Genomic DNA, 20,110 nt, shown 5'->3' with positions numbered 1-20,110 from the left:
TAGATTCATAATTAAATCTAGGAGTCGTGGATCTCCAAATTTTTCAAACAACATTAACATCACCTGTGTTTGAACTAGCAACTTTCATCTTATTGGCAATGGTAAGAGTACCAACAAGATATTCATTCACATATTCTCCTGCCTTCATGTGTAGGACTTCAAATTCCTTCTTGATGCTTGCAATTGTGCTCGTTTGACTCTATTAGACCTCTGATACTTCTGCAATCCCATATGCTTTTCGATGTATCTTTGCTTAGAATTGTTTCTATGGTTGAGCGATCAAGAGCTTGAAAGAGATAGTTTTTAGCTTTCAAATCTTTCTACTTCTAATCATCCAAGGTCTTTTTTGTGCATTTGTGAGAACCTCACCTTCTGCTACCGCAAGAATTCCTTTTTCTATCAATTCCCAGAACATAGAAATTCTCTATGAGCATTGCCCAATATGATCATAATACCCATCAAATTACGAAAGAATTTGAATCAGATAAAATCTCAGATGGAGGAGAAAAGCCATCGATTCTTCTCATTCCATCAATTGCAATTACAGAGAAGACTATTTATGTGATAGGCATAAAAACTCCTAAAAATTATTAACAAAAAATAATGCAATTACCGAGAGTAAAAAGTTTGTTAAAGAAATAACAAAAAAACTAAACTCAATTTAAACAATAACTCCACATAAGATGGCCACGTTAGAGAATATCAGTGAGCTGTCTTAACACCCCCCGCAAGCCAATGGAGGATGGATCCCGAACATTGAGCTTGAACTTTAATCGATTGAAATTGACAGCAAACAACGGCTTAGTAAGCACATCAGCAATCTGATTAGAAGCAAGTAGATGATATACCAATAGTTTCTTTTTTAGAACAAGATCACAAACAAAATAAATATCAAGCTCCACATGTTGGTCTTGGAGTGCAGAACCAGATTCACACTAAGATGAACAACACTAAGATTATCACACCACAAAATTGGTAGAGTAGAAAGAGAAATACGTAAGTCTGTAAATAACGAATATAACCAAACCAACTCAGTGACAGTAGTGGCAAGACAACGGTATTCAGCCTCGGTACTGGAACGAGAAATGATAGACTGTTTCTTTGAACCCCATGTAACAAGATTACCACCAAAGAACACACAAAAGCCAGAGGTAGACTTTCTATCATCCGGATCAGACGCCCAATCTTCATCCGCATAGCCATGAAGAGAGAAAGTAATCGGTTTGGCTAAGAACAAACCATGATCAATAGTACCCTTTAGATATCGCAGAATCCGTTTAACTAATTGCCAATGAATCAAAGTGGGAGAGTGCATAAACTGACACGCCTTGTTAACACTAAAAGATATCTCAGGACGAGTCAAAGTAGCATATTGCAAGGCACCCACAATACTTCTATAAAGATGAACATCAGAAAAATGCTCACCTTGTCGTGCAGATAGCAATGGGCCACTTACCATTGGTGTAGCAATAGACCGAGCCTCAGCCATATGAGTCTTACGAAGAAGATCACCAATATATTTTGATTAAAATAAAAGAAGACCACCTTGAGGAGGATAAGAAACGTCTATTCCAAGAAAATAACTCAAGCGACCCAAGTCTTTTAATGCAAATTGCTTATGAAGATAAAAAATAAGCTGAGATATAACAGTCATCGAGCTACCCGTAACCAAAATATCGTCAACATACACCAATATATAGCAGCAATGAGAGGTCGTATGTCGTAAAAGTAAAGAAGAATCATCTTTTGAGTTAACAAAGCCCAAAGAGTGAAGAAACACACTCAACCGATCAAACCAAGCTCGGGGAGCTTGTTTAAGACCATATAATGCTTTCCGGAGACGACATACAAGAGGCGAAGAGCTGGAGACATAAAAACCAGCAGGTTGCTCCATATATACGATCTCAGAGAGAAGACCATGAAGAAATGCATTATTGATTTCAACTTGGCGAATTGGCCAATCATGAGCTAAGGCTAAGGTGAGTAAAACCCGGATAGTTGTTGGCTTAACAACTGGACTAAACGTCTCAGAATAATCAAATCCGTAGACTGATGAAAGCCTTTGGCAACTAACTGAGCCTTATACCGCGAAATGGAACCATCAGAATTCCTTTTAATCTTAAACACCCAGTTACATCCAACCACTTTCTGATTTAAAGGTTGAGAAACCAAATCCCAAGTGTGGTTCCGAAGAAGAGCATTATACTCCTCATTCATAGCCTGTCTCCAATGTTCATGTCGTAAGGCCTTTTTAACATCGGGAAGTTCAACTTCCTTATAATCCACAACAGAGACTTTGGGTTTGAAAATCTCATTCTTTCCCCGTGTAGTCATAGGATGAGAATTATGAACAACTGAAGAGGATGGTAAGGAAGAAAGCATACCAGTAGGCTCATCAAAATTGGAAGAAATATTAGCATTAGATTCAGATGTGGCATTCAAAGAACCAGTAGATAAAGAGCCATTCAAAGATCCATTAGGTAAAGTATTTGTGTCAGGTAAAGCAGTATTTTCGACAATAGGCTGTGCAGTGATAGTAGTGAAGGGATGTGAATCCTGGAGCGGAAGCGGACCGTTGTTCGTGATATTTGGGAAACAAAATAAAAAACGTTAAGAAGAAAATACAGAGGGAAACCATTACCTTTGAAGATCGTTTCTTCAATTTTTTCCCAACAAACACCACCAAACGATCTTCCTTGCTATCCTCTTGGGTTTCGAGAACACGCTTGTGGGAGCGTTTCTTTGGAACGAGAGGGGGGGAGTTTGATTGAGAGAGCTTGATCGAGAGAGAAAAATGGGAGTTCTGCTTTTTTTTTCTTCTGTTCACCTGTATTTTGTAGAACTGCAAAAGGAAGAACAAAAAGCAGTGACGTAGGGAGTTACCCCACGTCACTCAACTGCCCACTCCCTGCAATTTTGCAGGGAGTTGCAGGGGAGTTAATTATTAATTGATATATTAATATTATTAATTAATTAATAATAATTAATATATATAATTTATTAATTAATCATATTAATTAATAAATATAATTAATTATTAATCCAATTAATAATTAATTAATAACTATATATATAAATCAAATAAATAATTAACACTTAATTATTTATTATAAAATTAGAATCATATTCTAAAACATTTCTCTCGCATAACCTATAGTTGTAATGTACATCTTATGCACATTAGTTTTAACCTATAGTTTTAATATGAATCATATTCATATTAATTTTATTTGAATCTCATTCAAATAATTTCTCTCATAATATATAGTTTTAATTTATAATTAGCTATATATTATAATGTATCAATATACATATAATCCCTTAAGTAATTTGAACAATTCAAATTCTTCCAAAAACTTGATCCTCGTTTTACCCGTTATGAGCTAGCAATGGGACCTAATGGACCTACAGATCAGAAGCTCCAACGATGCAAGATTAATTGGTCAAATTCATTGACCGAGTTGATCAAGATTCGTTAACTACGGGTCATTCCACTAAAGACTCGCAGTTGCACTCTTCTCACTGCAGAATGTTTTCGTGTCCATGGATATACGACCATTAATGACGAGTCAATCCTTCACGAATGCTCGTAACTCAAGTTGGGTCAAATTACCGTTTTACCCCTGAGTTACATCTGGACTAAAAGAATGATCAATTAACCAATGTTAATATCAATCATTGATTTGTAATTTTAGTTATCATCATTTTGTATTAGTAAGTACAGGTTGTTAGAATGACTTGGTTAGTGGCTGTTAAATCTGTTTTTGGCTATCTAACTTCTATTAAGAAACTCAAAGCCTATATGTCAGTCTCTGTACTTAGCTTTGACTGAGAATAAGATGAATGAAATTCATTCTTTTGAGAACTCATTTCTTCTTCAAATATTTATTTACCAAGAATAGCTTTGACTGTTTGATGAAATTCTTTAGCTACAAGATGTATCTTGTATCTAAATATAGAACTATCAAAATTCTTTTTTGTCTTAAAAGACCCATTAAAGCCTATTACAAGAAGCTATAGAACCAAATCCCAAGTCTCATACGGGGTTCAGGGAGGAATTTCTTGATCGTCTCATTCATTTCGAATTAGAGCATCATACTCTTCCCTTGTATCCTACAACAACTCTTCAAATAATTAGTAAAATACAATTATTTGCCCTTATAACCATTGAAGTAGAATTTCGAACGAAATGTGTAAGTGGTGCTAGTACATCAAAAAGAGCATTAGTTGATTTAGTAAAAAGCAAATGACGAAATGATCAACAAAAGATTCCGAAAAACCACAAAAGAAGATTGTTTTGAGAATAATCGGAATAAGTGTAAGAATAGCTTAGGCTAGACTTGACCTAGCCCGAACTTAAATTAGTAAGCTTTGCATTGATCACCATACATTCATCTAAACTATTTCTCTTAGCTCATCATTTTACATTCAAAAGTCCTACCTTATCATCAAACTATTCAATAAGAACTTCATTAATCTCTTAAGAAATTTCAAATACAATAACTGATATTTTAGTAGAGAATCTTACCATTATCGTAACTAACTTGAAGCCTATAATTAAGTCAAAAGTAGAAAACTCTTACACGTATCCCAAAAAAACAAAAAACAAAAATATGGTCAAAATTCAAACTATTGAAACGGAAAACATTAATGGTGATATTCCACCAATAGAAGAATTAGTCAACTTCAATAGAAATTGCAATCCATTTTCCTATCCCCATCTGTCCCTCTCACTTCCTCTTCAACCAAACGACGTCGTCTCTCACTCTCACATATTTCTTTGCGTCGCTCGTCAAGGTGTGAAAGCACAGTACCTTCTTTTTTTTTCTCTATTTTTTTTTATAAATAAATTAAAAACATTACATTTTAAAATTATATATATTTTATTAAAAAGAGAAGTGGGTCCCAGAAGAACACGAGGGCGACCAAGGATCCTGGAGAAAATCCATGGGAACGGACACGTGCCGGTCCATCGAAGCCCATGACCGGCAATAGCCGGTGGCGGAGACGTGTATAAAGAGGATGAAGAGGGTACAGAAGAGAGGCAGAGTTTTAGAGAAGAAGATGACTGGAAATGGAAATGAAGAAGGAAATAGTGTGAGTTTGGAGCTTCTGAGGAAAAAAATGGCGGAATTTTCTCAACAAAGGAATTGGGATCGCTTCCATAGTCCCAGAAACCTCCTTCTTGCTCTGGTATGCGCTCTCCCTCACACTTCCATAGTTTCATCGACTTTAAAATACCGACCATTCTTCGACGGTAAACGACATCTACTTTTTTTTGCCAACACGAACTTAATGATAAAAACGTATAGAACCTGTCTGTTTCGTTGGTAATGTCCTGGTTTTTTGTTTATGTTTCTTAAATAAAAGAAATATATATCTTGTAAAGATAAATTACTTATTAGTTGTGATTGATACCGAGGAAGTTATATACTATTTATGTGTTTTTATAACAAATTAAAAATGAGAATGAAAAATAAGAAATAAGAAAGTTATTTTTATTATTTGTAAAATTTGTATACAATTTTAGTCTTCTAAGGAAAATGAAAAATAACAAACATAAATTTTTTTTTTTTTTTAACAAAATTGGAAATGGGAAAGAAATAGAAACCTTGTCAAGCCGCCTCATAACTTTTTCAATTATCCTTTATTTTCCGCCTGACTCCTTTATTTTCAATTTTCAATTATCCATTTTTTTATAAATTTAATATCCAATATCTAAATTATTTAAAAATATTTTCATTCTCTTAAATTATAATTTTATTAGATTATTTATTTTTATTTATTTAAATCCACACATACATATATATATATATATATATATATATATTATATACCTTCGTGGATGTTGAAATTTAGTCTCTATCATTCAAAAAGTTTCAAATTAATCACGAAAATTTAAGTACTTTTTAATTATACCTTGGTGGATATTGAAATTTTCTGATGATAAACTTATATGACATGACATATAGCTTAGTGGGTTAGCATAAATTTGAAGTAGGAATTAAACAAGGTAAAAAAGGAAGGATAAAGGAAGTGAGATAGTTGTGAATCGAACTTTTTTTACATATTTATTTCTTATATAATTTTAAAATTCCGAATCTACTTTTAGTAACGATAGATTTTACTTTACTTATTTCATTACTTTTATGTCCTAAAACCATTATTAAAAAAAGAAAAAAAGTAACTTTTAAAACAAACCATATAACCGTTATGAAACGAAAAATAAAAATATAAAAACACATGTTAAAATATGTCACACATCACGATTTGAGACAGAGCCCATGTGTGGTGTGCTTTTCACGGGGCCGAAAAGTCCTTCCTCTCAAAATATTTATAGAATAGTCCAAAGCATTATCTTAAAAGCTGTCCAAGGAAACAAAATACAAATCTACAAGTCGTCCTACTAATATTCCTAATTCTAAAAACAGCCAACACATCAGAAAATGAGTAGGAGCTTAAGTCATAGGCTCAGGCTCAAGTGCTTGAGAGGAAAGCACTCTAAAGTAGTTTTATTTAAGCAACATACAAATCTAGAAGTCGGGCTCAAGTGTTTGAAAGGAAGGCACTCTAAAGATGTGTGTTCCAGAGTGATGGTACAAGAAATGATTTTGAAAAATGAGATTTATGTTTAATTGATTTTTCAAAATTATCATGCAAGTGATACCTTAAAAATCAATCTAAAATGATTTTAGATTTCTTAAAATCAAATTTTTTTTTATTTGTCAAAAAAATTGTCAATGGAAGGGGAAGTGATTTTGACAATGACAAAAGTAATTTCCAAACACGCTCTAAAGTAGTTTTTGAAGCACTTTAGGTAAGGTTATTTACAAGTGGTTTTTTTGACAGGTGGGAGAAGTGGGAGAATTGTCAGAAATATTCCAATGGAAAGGGGAGGTGGCAAAGGGACTGCCAGAGTGGAAGGAGGAGGAGAAAGAGCATTTGGGGGAAGAGCTTTCTGATGTGCTTCTCTATTTGGTCAGACTCTCTGATATTTGTGGCATTGATCTTGCTAAAGCTGCCCTTAGGAAGTTGGACCTAAATGCAATTAAGTACCCACTTAATAATAATTGCAATCACACCCCTTGAAGAACTTTACAACCTAGCTAGGGACTAATTGGTCAAAATCCCAATGTATTTCTCTTTTGTAATGTATAAAGTTAGAATATTCCCTTTTAGTTGGGTTATGTTTCTTTCCGTTTAAATCTTGTTTTGGTTCTTGAACTTTAAAATATGTCTGATTTGTTTCTTTAACTTTTATCGAATGGTATAAGCTTTTCTTGTAATCAAAATTTTCTCAATAGGAAAAGTTTCTCATCGGAGAATCCGACCACCAAAAATTCTTCCCACAATGATCCTTCACCAATATTATGGAGATCTTTTTGGGATGGAGAATGATATTAAGTGGGTTTGATGGTTCTAAAACCGATCTATGAACACTTCTACTTCATTCTCGTCGAGTCCACTTAATACGGTTGTTCCATTTTGATCCCTAAATTTTGAAATGTCTATTTTTTTTAGTACAACAAATTGGGGTATGAGAATTTTAATCTCCAATCTCAAAGGAATGAGTTGAGTATATGTCAATTGTTGTATACTCACTAAATGTCTATTTTAATTAGTCCTTCATATGTAAAATAATAATCATGTTAATATACTTATAATTGTTTCTCTTTAAACAAATTTATAACGTAGTTTGGAGTATGTATAGTAACGTGTTAACATGTGAGCACGTATATATTCTAATCACATAAGGTGAGGTGAGTAGTGGATAAGCAATCCTATAAATATTAAGGGGTGTTACATTTTAATATTTAGTATTAATTATTATAGAAATTTTAATTTTTAAATTAAAAAAAATAATTTTTTTATAAGAAATAATTTTTTCAATTATTATGCACGATAAAATAATGTTTTTATTTATATTTTGAATAATATTGAAAATGGAGAAAAAAAACAAAAAATTTGATTCTGTTGTTTTTAGAATTTCTACCGCAATTTTGAAAACATTTCTTAAAAATGACATGAGAAACATAAATGGTTACTATACATTTATGTTAATTAAAATTTAAAACGAGCACAAACGAAAAACAAGAAACGAAAACATTACCAAACGAACACCAATCAAGTAACAAAATTTGTTATTGTCCCCCAAAAAATAAGTATTATATAATTGAGAAAAAATTCTAAAGAGATAAAAACACAAATGTTTTGATCCTATTATATTAAATAGTTTTCCAAAAGAGTTATTCTTTTCCCCTCTCTCTTTTGGTAAAGTTTCTGGCTACTCATTTGGAAAATAGAGGATGGGCTTGGTGAAAACATTTATGCATCCTTTTGGGATTTAAATGTTCCATTTTTACCCTCCCCTTATTAAGGGTATATTTGGAACTTTATGTGCAACTTTTACATGGTTGGCCTTTCTTTGTGAAATTGTGATTCTCTTCCATTATAAATTTTTCAAGTTGGAATTAAATTGGTCTCTTCCATTGGAAAAGGCTTTGTCAAGTCACAATCAATGTTGGTGTTTTTGTAATCAAGGGGTGGATGGTTCATACATCCAATTCAACAAATTTCCTTTCAACATATCATCATGATATTCACAAATATATATTAACCCATTTAAACTCGCAATCTTTGATGTTTTAAAATTGAACATGATTTAATATTTTTTTTATTACAACATGTTGGGAAGGGAATTCGAATTTGCAACCTCATGGTTGTAACTATATGCCAATTACTGTTGAACTATTTTTGTTTTGGCTGACATGACCTAACAAGATAACTATTAGTACCAATAAGTATATACGTTGTATATAATAATAATACGACCTAGCTAAACAATCAGTTTAGAATATATTTTTTCTACCTTCCTTTGAATTTTTTAGTCCACTTGTCCTTGTTTTATTAGGAGTAGGACGAAATCTTTATGCCACATCATACCAAATCAATCAGTTTGTCATAATAATATTGAAATATAACGTTAATGGTAGGAATTTATCGAAATCAAAATTGAAATTTATGTGACGGAAATAAAAATTTTTGAAAACGTTTTTGAAATACTTTAGAATTGCTTTTTAATGATTTTATAATCTCTAAAATCACTTTTACCTATTCAATCAAATGCCATAATATATATATATATATATATATATATATATATATATATATATATAATCAAGTTAGACTCTTGCTTTAATAGTTATAGTTTTTACGTTTTAGATTGAAGTTTCAAATTCCCACCTCACATCGGTTGTACTAAAAAAAGATACTCTCAATTTTGTATTTTGAATAACTTTTTATATGTGAATATAATAGCACCTTTATGAATATCCACTAAAACTATGGGGGAGCGTCAATGATTGTCCAAATTTTAATTAGGTTCATTTTAGATTTTAAATTTAAGTTAGGTTTGAGGACCAATAATGATAGGATTACACTAGAGCCTAGTTTTTTTCTTTTTATTTTTTATTTTTTTACTTTTTATTATTTTTATTATGTTTTTTTTTAGGTTTAAAACCTAGCCTTGTTGGTAAACAAGCATGTTTTGTCAGCATCATAGGCATGTTTCTTTTAAGTGAATAACATAATAATGGTGGGTCAAGTTTTTCCATGATTTTTATTTGTTTATTTAGGAACTATTTAATTATGCTTTCTTTGATTGTGATAATTTAAATATTTTTAAAAAATGGATGTTTTTCTCATGAAAAACTATATTTTGCTTTGCATATTTTCCACCTTTTTCGACTTTTTTTTTTCTTTTTTGAATTCTCTAATTTTTCACTTCAACGTAAGCTTGATATACAAAGTCATAATTTTTAATAGTTATTTGACAAAAATCTGTAGTACTCATACTAAAAAAACTAATATCATACATTATTATTTATTATATTTTTAGTTTCCATATTACATAATCTTAACATTTATAATAAATGCATCCTAGATTAATTTGAAAAAAAAAAATTATCCTTTCATCTCTAAGTTGGGTAAATTGCATTAATTTTCACCCTAAACTTTTAATTTCATCAAATTGATCTTAAACTTAGATAACTACTGTAATTTTTATCTTATATCCAATTTCTGCTAATTTGTCTGTTAATTTTAAAAAAAAATCACAAAACACAAACTAGATTAATAAAAATCAAGTTTCTCAAATTAAGTTGGGTTAATACACAAAATTCACATGTAAATAACTTTGTCAAACTTACAAATTTAAGTTTAAAAAGACCAACTCTAATATCGTTTTTATCTTAAATTCTATCAACTTCATACCAAAAATATGGTTTCTAAATCATTTGACGCATATGAGAATTATTCTTTTCAAATGAAAATCTATCTAAATATAAATTTGCCATATTTTTTAAAGTGTAAGATGAAGATTGCAACACTTATCCAAAGTATAAGGTGTAGACTGATACACACCATCCAGAATTAAAATTCATATTTTTCTATTATATTTATATGAATTTGTGCCCCATCTAAAATTCTCAATTCGCCACTGGGCCCTCATCTTGAACTAAAAGAAAGGGTAAAAGTTTGCGAACGATTGAATCGTCCGACAACACTAGAGGGGTGGATAGAATTGCGTACCAACTTTTTTATTTTAAAAAAGAAGACAAGAATAACCAGCAATTGTGAACGTAATTTAAATGTAGGAATTAAAATAGTACAAAGAAAAAAAATGACACCATAAATTTATATAGTTGTTCGGAAATTCCTATTTCACTCCCCAAGACTTCTATTTGGATATATTTTTACTGCATCGTCTCTCTTACGGGTGAGAACCAACCCGATGGATTACTCTTTTTTCAAGCTTAAGAGTAAATTCATATTGATCTTTTTGCAGGTTCAAGATCCAAACTACACCTATCTTTTTTACTGAGTTGAAGATCAAACCACTACAACCTTTATTACTGGTTCAAGGTCAAATCACTCTCACGATCCATTGGTGCACCCACACCTTAATATACAAAATCTCAAATGATGTAAAAATAAACAATAAAAAATGAAATACTCTACTAAGGTGGATTTACAAATTTCGTACTAAAGTAATGACTAAAAATAACACACTAATATATCTCTAAAAAAAAGAGAGAGAGGGCAAAAAAATTGAAGAAGAGAAATATGATTTTTGCTTCAATAATTTGTGTGTGGAAGAAGATGAATTTGGTGGCGATGATGAAATTTGGCCATTAGATTTAGACTAAAAAGGAATGAACGATGGAGATTAAAAGTAGAGATAAGGTAGAGAAAAAAAAGAAGATTGTGGATTAGAAAAATTGACGGAGATTGAGAAAATTTGTAGATTGGGTGAGATTTGTGGAGATCAAGGAAAATTGAGGAAGTGAAGGTAAAATTTGAATTTATTTGAATGTGTCATGACACCACATGATTCTTCGACATCATCCACCACTCACCAAAATGGTTGATGTCATTTTACTGCTACATCACTACCACGTCACTATGATTTGCTAGCTAGATGCTACATTATCTGCCATATCAACAAAGTGTCATGTCGTATGCCATGTGTCGACTTCTAATTGGTCGGATTGTCCATATCACCTGCCAACATATATTTTTCCTTTCCAAACTTATATTGGTCATGGCATTGGATTTTTCTCCTTCAATTCTTCGTTTGACTTTGAAACATTAAAATTACCAAGAAATAAAGTTTGTTACATCAAAATATTTGGTATGATTGAAGTATTATATAGGTCAAATAAAATGTTCCTATTATCAATTTCAGTTATGGCCAAGAGTTTCAAAATTTTTATTTTAACCCTAAGCTTTTAAATTGTCTCAAAAAACTCTTTGTTCATCCACAAGATCATCAATGTCAGCATTAGTCCAAAATAGCACACTTTGCTTCTCCCTCATGGTACACAAGGTGGGTGCTCTTATGTCTCAACTTTTTAGCCAAATTATTTACTTTTTATAAACTGAAAAAAATATATGTAATATAATAAACCTTATTTGAGAGTGTTGTTTTGGCATGGCCAAAAATACTTTTTTCTATGCGAAATTATTTTTCTCTTAATATCATTGTGTTTGGGAGTAACATAAAAGAAATTTTGAAAAAGTCAAAGTACTATAACTGCCCTTTTGGCCCAATTATTTGATAGAGAAGTACTCCAAAATTAAATCACACTTTGAAGAGTATATAGAACCGAGTGTTGTGTTAAGAATCTCACATTGAAAAGATAAAAGACTTGAGAAATGTTTATGATATACTTAGACTACTTCTCTCATTGCCAATTGATTTTTAGATGAAAACTGTGAATATTGATATAGTATAAAGCTCAACAAACTCATGATAATTTGTTATTAAACATATTTGGAAAAAAAAAACGCTTTTAAGTGTCTTTAGAAGAAAGGCTTAATTAGTGTTCCTCTAGAAAAAGTGTTTCATTCAATGGTATTTCTTAAAGTAGTCTCAAACTCACTATTAACCTCAACATCTCCAAATTCATCTACATTCTCCAAAATCGACAAATTCAACAAGGAAAACAAAAAAAGAGAGACAAACATCTCATAAAGTTAAGGATGAGGAGTTCATTATTCCCGACCTCGCCCAATCGATAATCGGACTTAACCATAGGCCAGCCTAACTCTCTTGGAATACCAAGATGGCCATGGTCTTAAACAGTGAACATTTGTACAATACATGTGGGCAATGGGCAATGCATTGAGAGGTTTATTTTAAACCCCAATTGGCGATTGCCCATATTCATAGCTTTACCTTTGTTGGCGTGTGTACTTGGGAGGACCCACTTCATTGGATGTAACTTTTTCTCTTTTTTTTTCCCTCTCAAGTTTTAATTGATTGTTTCTACAACTTTCGTTTGAGTAAAGTATTCTTTCTTCTATATATTTTGAGTTTAGTTTTTTAGTCTCTAAATTTCGAAATCATACAGATTAGAATGGAATATTTGTATTTGGTAAATCATTAGTAATTTAATGTAGTGTTTATGTACATATTAGTTTCCTATTTAGTTCCTTAATTCTAAGCCACGAGATCTTTGAGATTCTTGTATATACTGAAGGAGTTGAATAGAGAAGGGGAGGATTTGATATGCTTACATGGTATTAGAGAAAATAGGTCATTCTTCTTCTGCAGCACCTTCCACTTTCTTCACATTTTTTTCTTCCAAATTTTCAGCTTTTGACTTGATTTTTCAGCTTTTCGACCGGAAAACAACTCTTTTCCCATCCAAATTTGCCCATTTCGTTGAGAATTTTAGTTGCCAGCTTCATTTTTTTTTTCAACTCAAAGACGGCCATTCTCCTCCGCTCCATTACCTTCTCCTTTACAGTAGACCACCATGATGAATTCAAATCTTCATTTCACACAACTCTTGCTATGTCTAACATCAAAAACAATATTTCCATTACCGATAACATCCAATATGCAACGTGGGTGAAACTATTCAAGATTCACACACGATCTCACTGAGTTATCAACCACATTGTTCCTCTGGAAAAGGCAAAGAGAACTTTAGTCGACCATTGATGCTACGTTTCTTCAATGGATTTGTGCAACTATCTCCCACGATCTTTTGCACACTATTTGACACGGGCTGACCAAGCATATGGACTACACAAGCCTCTAGCTACTTGAATATAATCATATACATAGATGGTTCATCTTGAAAGGGAAAAGTTAGGTGGATTACATTTGCAGTCAAATACTATGAGTAGACATAATACTTTTACTAAACTCAAGGCCGAAAACACTCCACAAGTTTGGTGACCAACCAAACAAGTATGCTCCAAAAATAATTTACCCTAAGTTCAATCCCACAAAGGATAACACTATTGGGGGTTGAACAAATGAAATGGGAGAGAATCCTCTCTTTCAAAAATGAACTTCAATAATCTATGAAAATATGTCTTCAAGACTACACGTGACATCTATTTATAGGTCAAGGCCACTAACTTTACTAGAAAAAATGTAAAATAAAAATAATAATAAAATCTGAGGAATAAAATTTGCAAAAGATATTTCCTGACTTCGAGATTACTACTTTGCCTAAAACTAAAGGAAAATAATTCTCAAGAATAAAATCTAAAGAAAATGAAATAAGCTAACAATTGAGGAAAATATTTTCCCTTATGAACATACCGTACTTTGTCCGACTTATTTCATGCATTAGTCCAATGTTTCTTTTGATTATTCTATTTAATAACAAAATAGCAAAATTAATAAAATTAATGATTTTTTTTATTTTTTTTTCCATCTGAAGTTGTGATTTTACAAAATCCATTTTTTTTATTTCATTCACTTTTATTAACAAAATACAATTGTTTATTTTTTTTCTCAACTACTTCCCTAAGTTCTATATCCCTCCTCTTTTCTCTCTCCATATCTCCATTCTCCGCCCTTCTCTCTGGCCACTCTCCCACCATTTTCTCTCCCTAGTACTCAACTTCTCATTTTCTTCGTCCCTAATTTTCTTCCACATCCTTTTTTTCGTTATTTCTCTCCTCCCCTTTCTTCATATTCGACGCTTCATAGGAGGTAAGGTTTTTTTTTTCTCCCACATTTACTCCACTCCCACTTTTTTCTCTTTCCTTTTATTTTCCTCTTTCAAACCAGAGAAGAGGGATTGGAAGATTGCTAAAATTTTGTTACTCCAAAAGTTTGGTTCTTATATCTCCAAGAAATTTATTTGGTGAGATTGCAGGGTTACTCTTCCTCCAAATTTCGGTGGAATTTCACTAAAGGTTTGTGGTATTCTTTATTTTTAAATTCACAAAATGTATGTCATAAGATTAGTAGGAGAATTTCTTTCTTTTAAAAGTCTCATTTAATATGCTGTTAATATTTTCTTCCATGTCTACTTGCCTTATTTTGTTAATTTTTGTTCCCTCCATGTAAGTTGAAATTTGTTTAACTGATTTGCTAATTCATTTTCCATGTCAATTCTATTTTAGATTTGAATGTACGAGGTATGCATTTAAATTTTGTAGTTTGAATAATCTGCAGATGATTTGAATCTTGGCTTACTGCATCTTTATGGATTTACGACCGTAAAATTATATAATCTTGGGTCATGTTCATATTTTTTTATACTCTGCATGCTTTTAAACCCAATTTAACCCAATAAAATCTCGTGCATCTAAATTTCAAAATGCTTTCAAAATTTGAAACATTTAATACCAAATTAGTTTGTTATAAATCTAAAAAATCATTTTGCTTACACAAAATGTAAATTTTTTTTTTAATGTTTCTAGTCTTTTAAATATTAAAATTGTGAAACTGAAATTTTAAATATTAAAATTTTGATATTGCAAAGCTTGCTGAATATTAAATTTTATCCCCGAGAGATTCTAGGTAGCTTTTTAATCTTTTTATTAAAGCTGAGATTTGGTAAATGCAATCTTCCAAGCTGTACCTCAAGATGTCAAAAAGATTTAAATGTATCTAATTTTAAATATTAAAATTTTGAAATTGCAGTAATGTTCTGATCTATATAGTTTTTATCCTCTTTCCTCCTAAAATGTCATAAATAAGCTAATTTATTTCAAGTTAGTTCTATAAAGTAAAAAAAAAAACCTTTTTATTTCCACAAATATAAAAACCAGATTTCAGAACTAGTAGTGTTCAGTTTGTGAATTTTTTCTAAAACTCACAAATACATGAAAGTTCTCGGGAATAAAATAGTGTTCTCTTTATGGGTTTTTTTATAAATTTCATAAATACATGAAATTTCTCTTTTAAAATGATGAGGCGTGCGACAGGAGGCACGCAGGGCTAGGCGTTAGCAGAAGGCATAAACGTTTGGAGGGTGCTACAAGCAGTAGTCGTGGACGTGCACGAGCGACCGATGCAGGAAGCATGGTGCAGCACACGGGCGAGGCAGAATGCACGCAAGGCAGGGCGTACATTTGGAGGGTGCACTGGTGGCGTGCGATAGGAGATGCACAAGGTTGGAATATGGGCGCAGTGGCATGCGCGCAAGACGTCTGCTTGCGAGGTTCTTGTACAAGATATGGGCGTGTTAGGCATGCGTCATGCGTGCGGTGGGGTTGTCTTTGAGGCATGGTCGTCTTGGATCTCCCTTAATCTATTTCTTCCTCTTTTTGTTTTTTGGGATCCTCAAAATATGCTCACGAGTTCAATGAAGTGTCCTCTTTTGGAGGGTCTCTCCTCTCGATCTCCTCTTGATCTTCTTATTTACTGACTCTTGAAACTGTGGGCCAAATATGATCGCATCACTATTCTTGAACCTGACACCACAACCATAGAAGCTTGGAATAGGTTGTGTGATATATTTTAAGATAATAAAAATTCTAGGGCCGTCACTCTCGAGTGGATTTTTCTCACACTTGCATGGAGAATTTCTCAAATGCCTCTACATATTGTCAACGACTCAAAACCTTGTCGGATCAACTTAATAATGTGGGGGCTCCGGTCACGAACAATTGGCTTATTCTCCAAATGGTCGCTGGCCTCACAGATGCCTATAGCGAGGTTGTTATGTTGATTCACCAAAGTGACCGACTTTCACCGTTTTATCGAGCTCGTTCAATGATCACTCTTGAAAAAGTAGGTTTTGCAAAAAAAATGCAACTGTCAAATCAAATGCCGCCATGGTTGCTCGAGAGGTCGACGATGTCCCCCCGCGACATTTTCCCTTCCAACCGGGGCAACTTTAGAGGTAAAAGGACTGGACATAATCGTCATCACAACAAAAGTCGTGAATTTGCAGTAGCGGTCGAACACTGAAATTCTTGGGACTATATTAGTAGGTCTTTGAGGCAGCAACCTCTCCAACTCCTACAAACATCAGCCACAATGCACACTCTCGAGCTTACTCCTTTGACTCCAAATGCAAATTGGTATATGGACCTTGATGCCAATTTCCACATGACGCCACACAAGGTATTCTAACGTATTATTTTAATTTGGACAATACTCATTGTATAATTGTCGATAATAGTCATTCCATTCCAATTAATGGTCATGGTCACACTAACTTGTCCCACCCACAATCTCCCTTAGCCTTGAAAGATGTCCTGCATGCCCCTCAGCTTATTAAAAACTTTGTGTCAGTTCAAAAGTTTCCTACTAATATCTCAGTTATGTTCAATTTTATCCTTTTGAGTTTTATATGAAGGATTTTCAGACAGGGATGAATCTAATGAGATGTGAGAGTCAAGGCGTTCTTTATCCAATCACCTCCAAACCAACCACTATGCCATCTCTGTTCACACAGCTTTAGCACCATCATTATGACATGAACGTTTGGGTCACCTAGGAGCACATGTTGTTGAAACCCTTCGACTGAATAGATTTATTGAATGTTATCCAACTCGTAACTCTAAGGTTTGTCATTCATTCTCTCTTGGGAAATATGTGAAGTTGCCATTTGTTTCTCGTCTTCTTTTACTTTTCTGCCATTTGATATTATCCATTGTGATCGTTGGACTTCTTTTGTTTTGTGTTTGGGATTTTGGATTCAAAATAAATGAGAGCGCAAGTGTAAACCCGTCACAAGTAGTAAAAACGGAACGAGTATTCCGAGTATCGATCCTCAGGGACAAATGAAGTCTTTTTATAGGAAATGTTAATGATCGGTGACTTTGTAATTGAATTTGGGGTGACAAATAATAAGGATAATGTTGGTTTTGATATTTAAAAACTCAATGCAATAAACTCAGCCCAATTACTTCAAATTAGCTGAAAATACACAAATTTTTTACAATTAGGCGTCAGGCGCCTCTCATAAATTTTCTTCGGTTTTACTTCGCCACCTTCTTATGTCTAAGTGATTTTGAAGGTTTAAGTCCATTCCTAATATGTCTATTAGAAAAAAGAACTTAATTTAGTAAAAACCAACTGTAACCTTAGGTCGAGGTCTTATGTCTAGGCTACCCGAGAGAAATCTTTATGTCTAAAGTATTCCTCTCTAAAGTTAAATCAGTAAAGTTGTGAAAACGTATCAACCCTTTCAGTATTGATGCTTGGTTAAAACATTAATTGGCCAAATCAAGTTTCAACTTATGGAAACAACTTTAGGTGATAAAAGAGGAGAAAAACGTCTTTTGCCTTGTTGGATTTTAAAAACTTTAACTAACTATCCATAACCGGGCTTGGGAAAAATAAATTTAGCTCATGACAATAAAGGAAAAACAGAATTTAATGTTGATGGAAGTAGACGACATAATTAAAAGATGAGTAGAATTAAGACAAGCTGGAAATTGTGGAGTTGTAACTTGAATGACCCTAACCCGTTCTCTTTCAAGATTGGGGAGCAATACTCGGTCGATTCCTCAAGGTTGAGTGATTACAACTTCGTAATGAGAAAGAGAGAGATGAGTAACAAAGAACTTGCTGGAATTTTAATTAAACAAGATTAAAATTTACAATTCAAGACTAACAAGCTAGAAATAAAGGGTGAACTAGAAATAAACAAGGTTTAAAACAATAACAACTCAAAGACTAAAAGAGAAAACGTAAATAAGCTGAGAATGAACGTCTAAAGCTAAAATGATCACTCTGGGATGATGAATGAAGAGAATGAGTTGCTGAATTTATAGGGACTTCAAGGTGGTTAGGAGGTTGAGAGCTTTGTGGAGAGCCATCCATTTCAAACACCTTTTGGTTGGGTAGTTGTTGAATGAGCAACCTTTAATGGATGGAAGACACGTGGAAGAGTTTGGGAAGGCTTCAAATCACACAAAAACGTGTGTTTTACATTAAGGGCAATCTCGAGATTGGGGAAGGCGCCAGTCACCTAGCTCAAAATTTTTCTGCACAAAAGTGTAATTTCCTTTAGAAATCAACTCTAAATGATGTAAAAACGTCATATGTGCATGTATAACCTAAGATAACTTGAAATGAAAGGTTTTGGATACTATAATAAGCTTAAAATACGGTTTCCGAGTTTAAAACGTTAGAAAACAGCACACATTTAGCTTCTTTTACCCTTATGAACAAGGGAAATTATTTTGCGTTTTTCGGGACATCGGTATTATATAATTTTGTTGGATATTTACTCTAGTTTTTTGTGGCCATCTCCGTTGTATAAAAAGTCTCACGTCTATTCCATGTTTCTAGCATTTAGAGCTTCATCCACACCCACTTTGAATGGGATATAAAGAATATTCAATGTGATAATGGATGGAAATTTGATAATGAGCATTTTGGGGAATTTTGTAAGATTAATGAGTTCTCCTTTCATCTATTGTGTCCTCATACTTCATCAAAAAATGGGAAAGCTAAGAGAAAGTTATGTACCATTTACAATATATTCGCACCTTATCAGCCAATGGCGTCCTTACCACCTTCATTTTGGCATCATGTCTTGCAAATGGCGACATATCTTTTAAACATTCTTCTAAATAAACACTTAGCTGATCAATACTTCGTCGAATTATTTATCAAAAGGACGCTTCTTATTCTCATCTTCTCATCTTCGGATTTATTGGAAGCAGCGTTCAAGGGAAGATTGGCTTTAAGTGGGGTGACAAGAATATCAAATAGTTCCATAAGAAGGCAACGTTACATCGAAAGCAGAACTTCATTAGTGGTATTACTTCTGCGGCAGGGCTTTGGACCGAGGATGGGTTTGAAATCAACCAATGCTTTATCTCTTATTTTGAAGGGCTTTTTAAGTCTTCTCAGTCGTCTAGCGAGGAGATTGAAAATGCCATTGGATGTATTGTTCCCCGAGTTACTCCAGACATGAACAGTTGGCTTCTTTCTACTTACACTCGAGAAGAAGTGGAGCGGGCTGTCAAAGAGATGGTCCCCACTAAAGCTCTTGGGCCAGATGACTTTCCAGCACTGTTCTATCAGAAATTTTGGAAGACTGTGGGGCCTCAAACAGTTGGTGAATGCTAGAAGTTTTAAATGATGGGAAAAGTGTTCAGGGGTGGAATGACACAAATATTGTCCTTATTTCAAAGACGATTTCCAACCCATCAGTTTATGTAATGTTTCGTAAAAAATTGTGACCAAAGTCCTTGCAAATCAGTGCAAACATATCCTAGATTATGTGATTTCGAACTCTCAGTCGACCTTTATTCCTGGTCGTTCAATTACTGGCAACATTATTATCGGTCATGAGTGTCTGCATGCGATGAAACAGGTGAAAAAGGGGCG

The 20,110-nt window shown here is 33.0% G+C and overlaps 1 protein-coding gene and 1 long non-coding RNA gene across 2 annotated transcripts; both read left to right on the top strand.

The window, feature by feature from the left end:
• Positions 1-5,035: 5,035 nt before the first annotated feature.
• LOC111024481 (uncharacterized) lies at positions 5,036-7,254 on the top strand. The gene is made up of 2 exons (XM_022302178.2): positions 5,036-5,193; positions 6,850-7,254. The coding sequence occupies exons 1-2, from the start codon at positions 5,065-5,067 to the stop codon at positions 7,087-7,089; spliced, it is 369 nt and encodes a 122-aa protein (XP_022157870.1). The 5' UTR covers positions 5,036-5,064; the 3' UTR covers positions 7,090-7,254.
• A 7,134-nt stretch (positions 7,255-14,388) lies between these two features.
• Positions 14,389-16,158, top strand: LOC148208914 (uncharacterized). Its single transcript, XR_015787388.1, has 2 exons — positions 14,389-14,724; positions 15,742-16,158. It is a non-coding gene; the product is annotated as an uncharacterized LOC148208914 (long non-coding RNA).
• The last annotated feature ends 3,952 nt before the right edge of the window (positions 16,159-20,110 follow it).

The sequence above is a fragment of the Momordica charantia genome (assembly GCF_013281855.1).
Source record: "Momordica charantia cultivar OHB3-1 chromosome 9 unlocalized genomic scaffold, Mcharantia_2.0 BLBB01000009.1, whole genome shotgun sequence".
Taxonomy (NCBI): domain Eukaryota; kingdom Viridiplantae; phylum Streptophyta; class Magnoliopsida; order Cucurbitales; family Cucurbitaceae; genus Momordica; species Momordica charantia.
Note: the sequence above shows the minus strand (reverse complement) of the source record. Positions and strands in the feature narration are given on the sequence as shown.

Excerpts from the sequence above, each read along its gene's own strand:
- LOC111024481 (XM_022302178.2), top strand. The coding sequence starts at position 5,065 with ATGACTGGAAATGGAAATGAAGAAGGAAATAGTGTGAGTTTGGAGCTT. Across the intron at positions 5,194-6,849 it reads GAAACCTCCTTCTTGCTCTG|GTGGGAGAAGTGGGAGAATT; the intron begins GTATGCGCTCTC and ends TTTTTTTGACAG.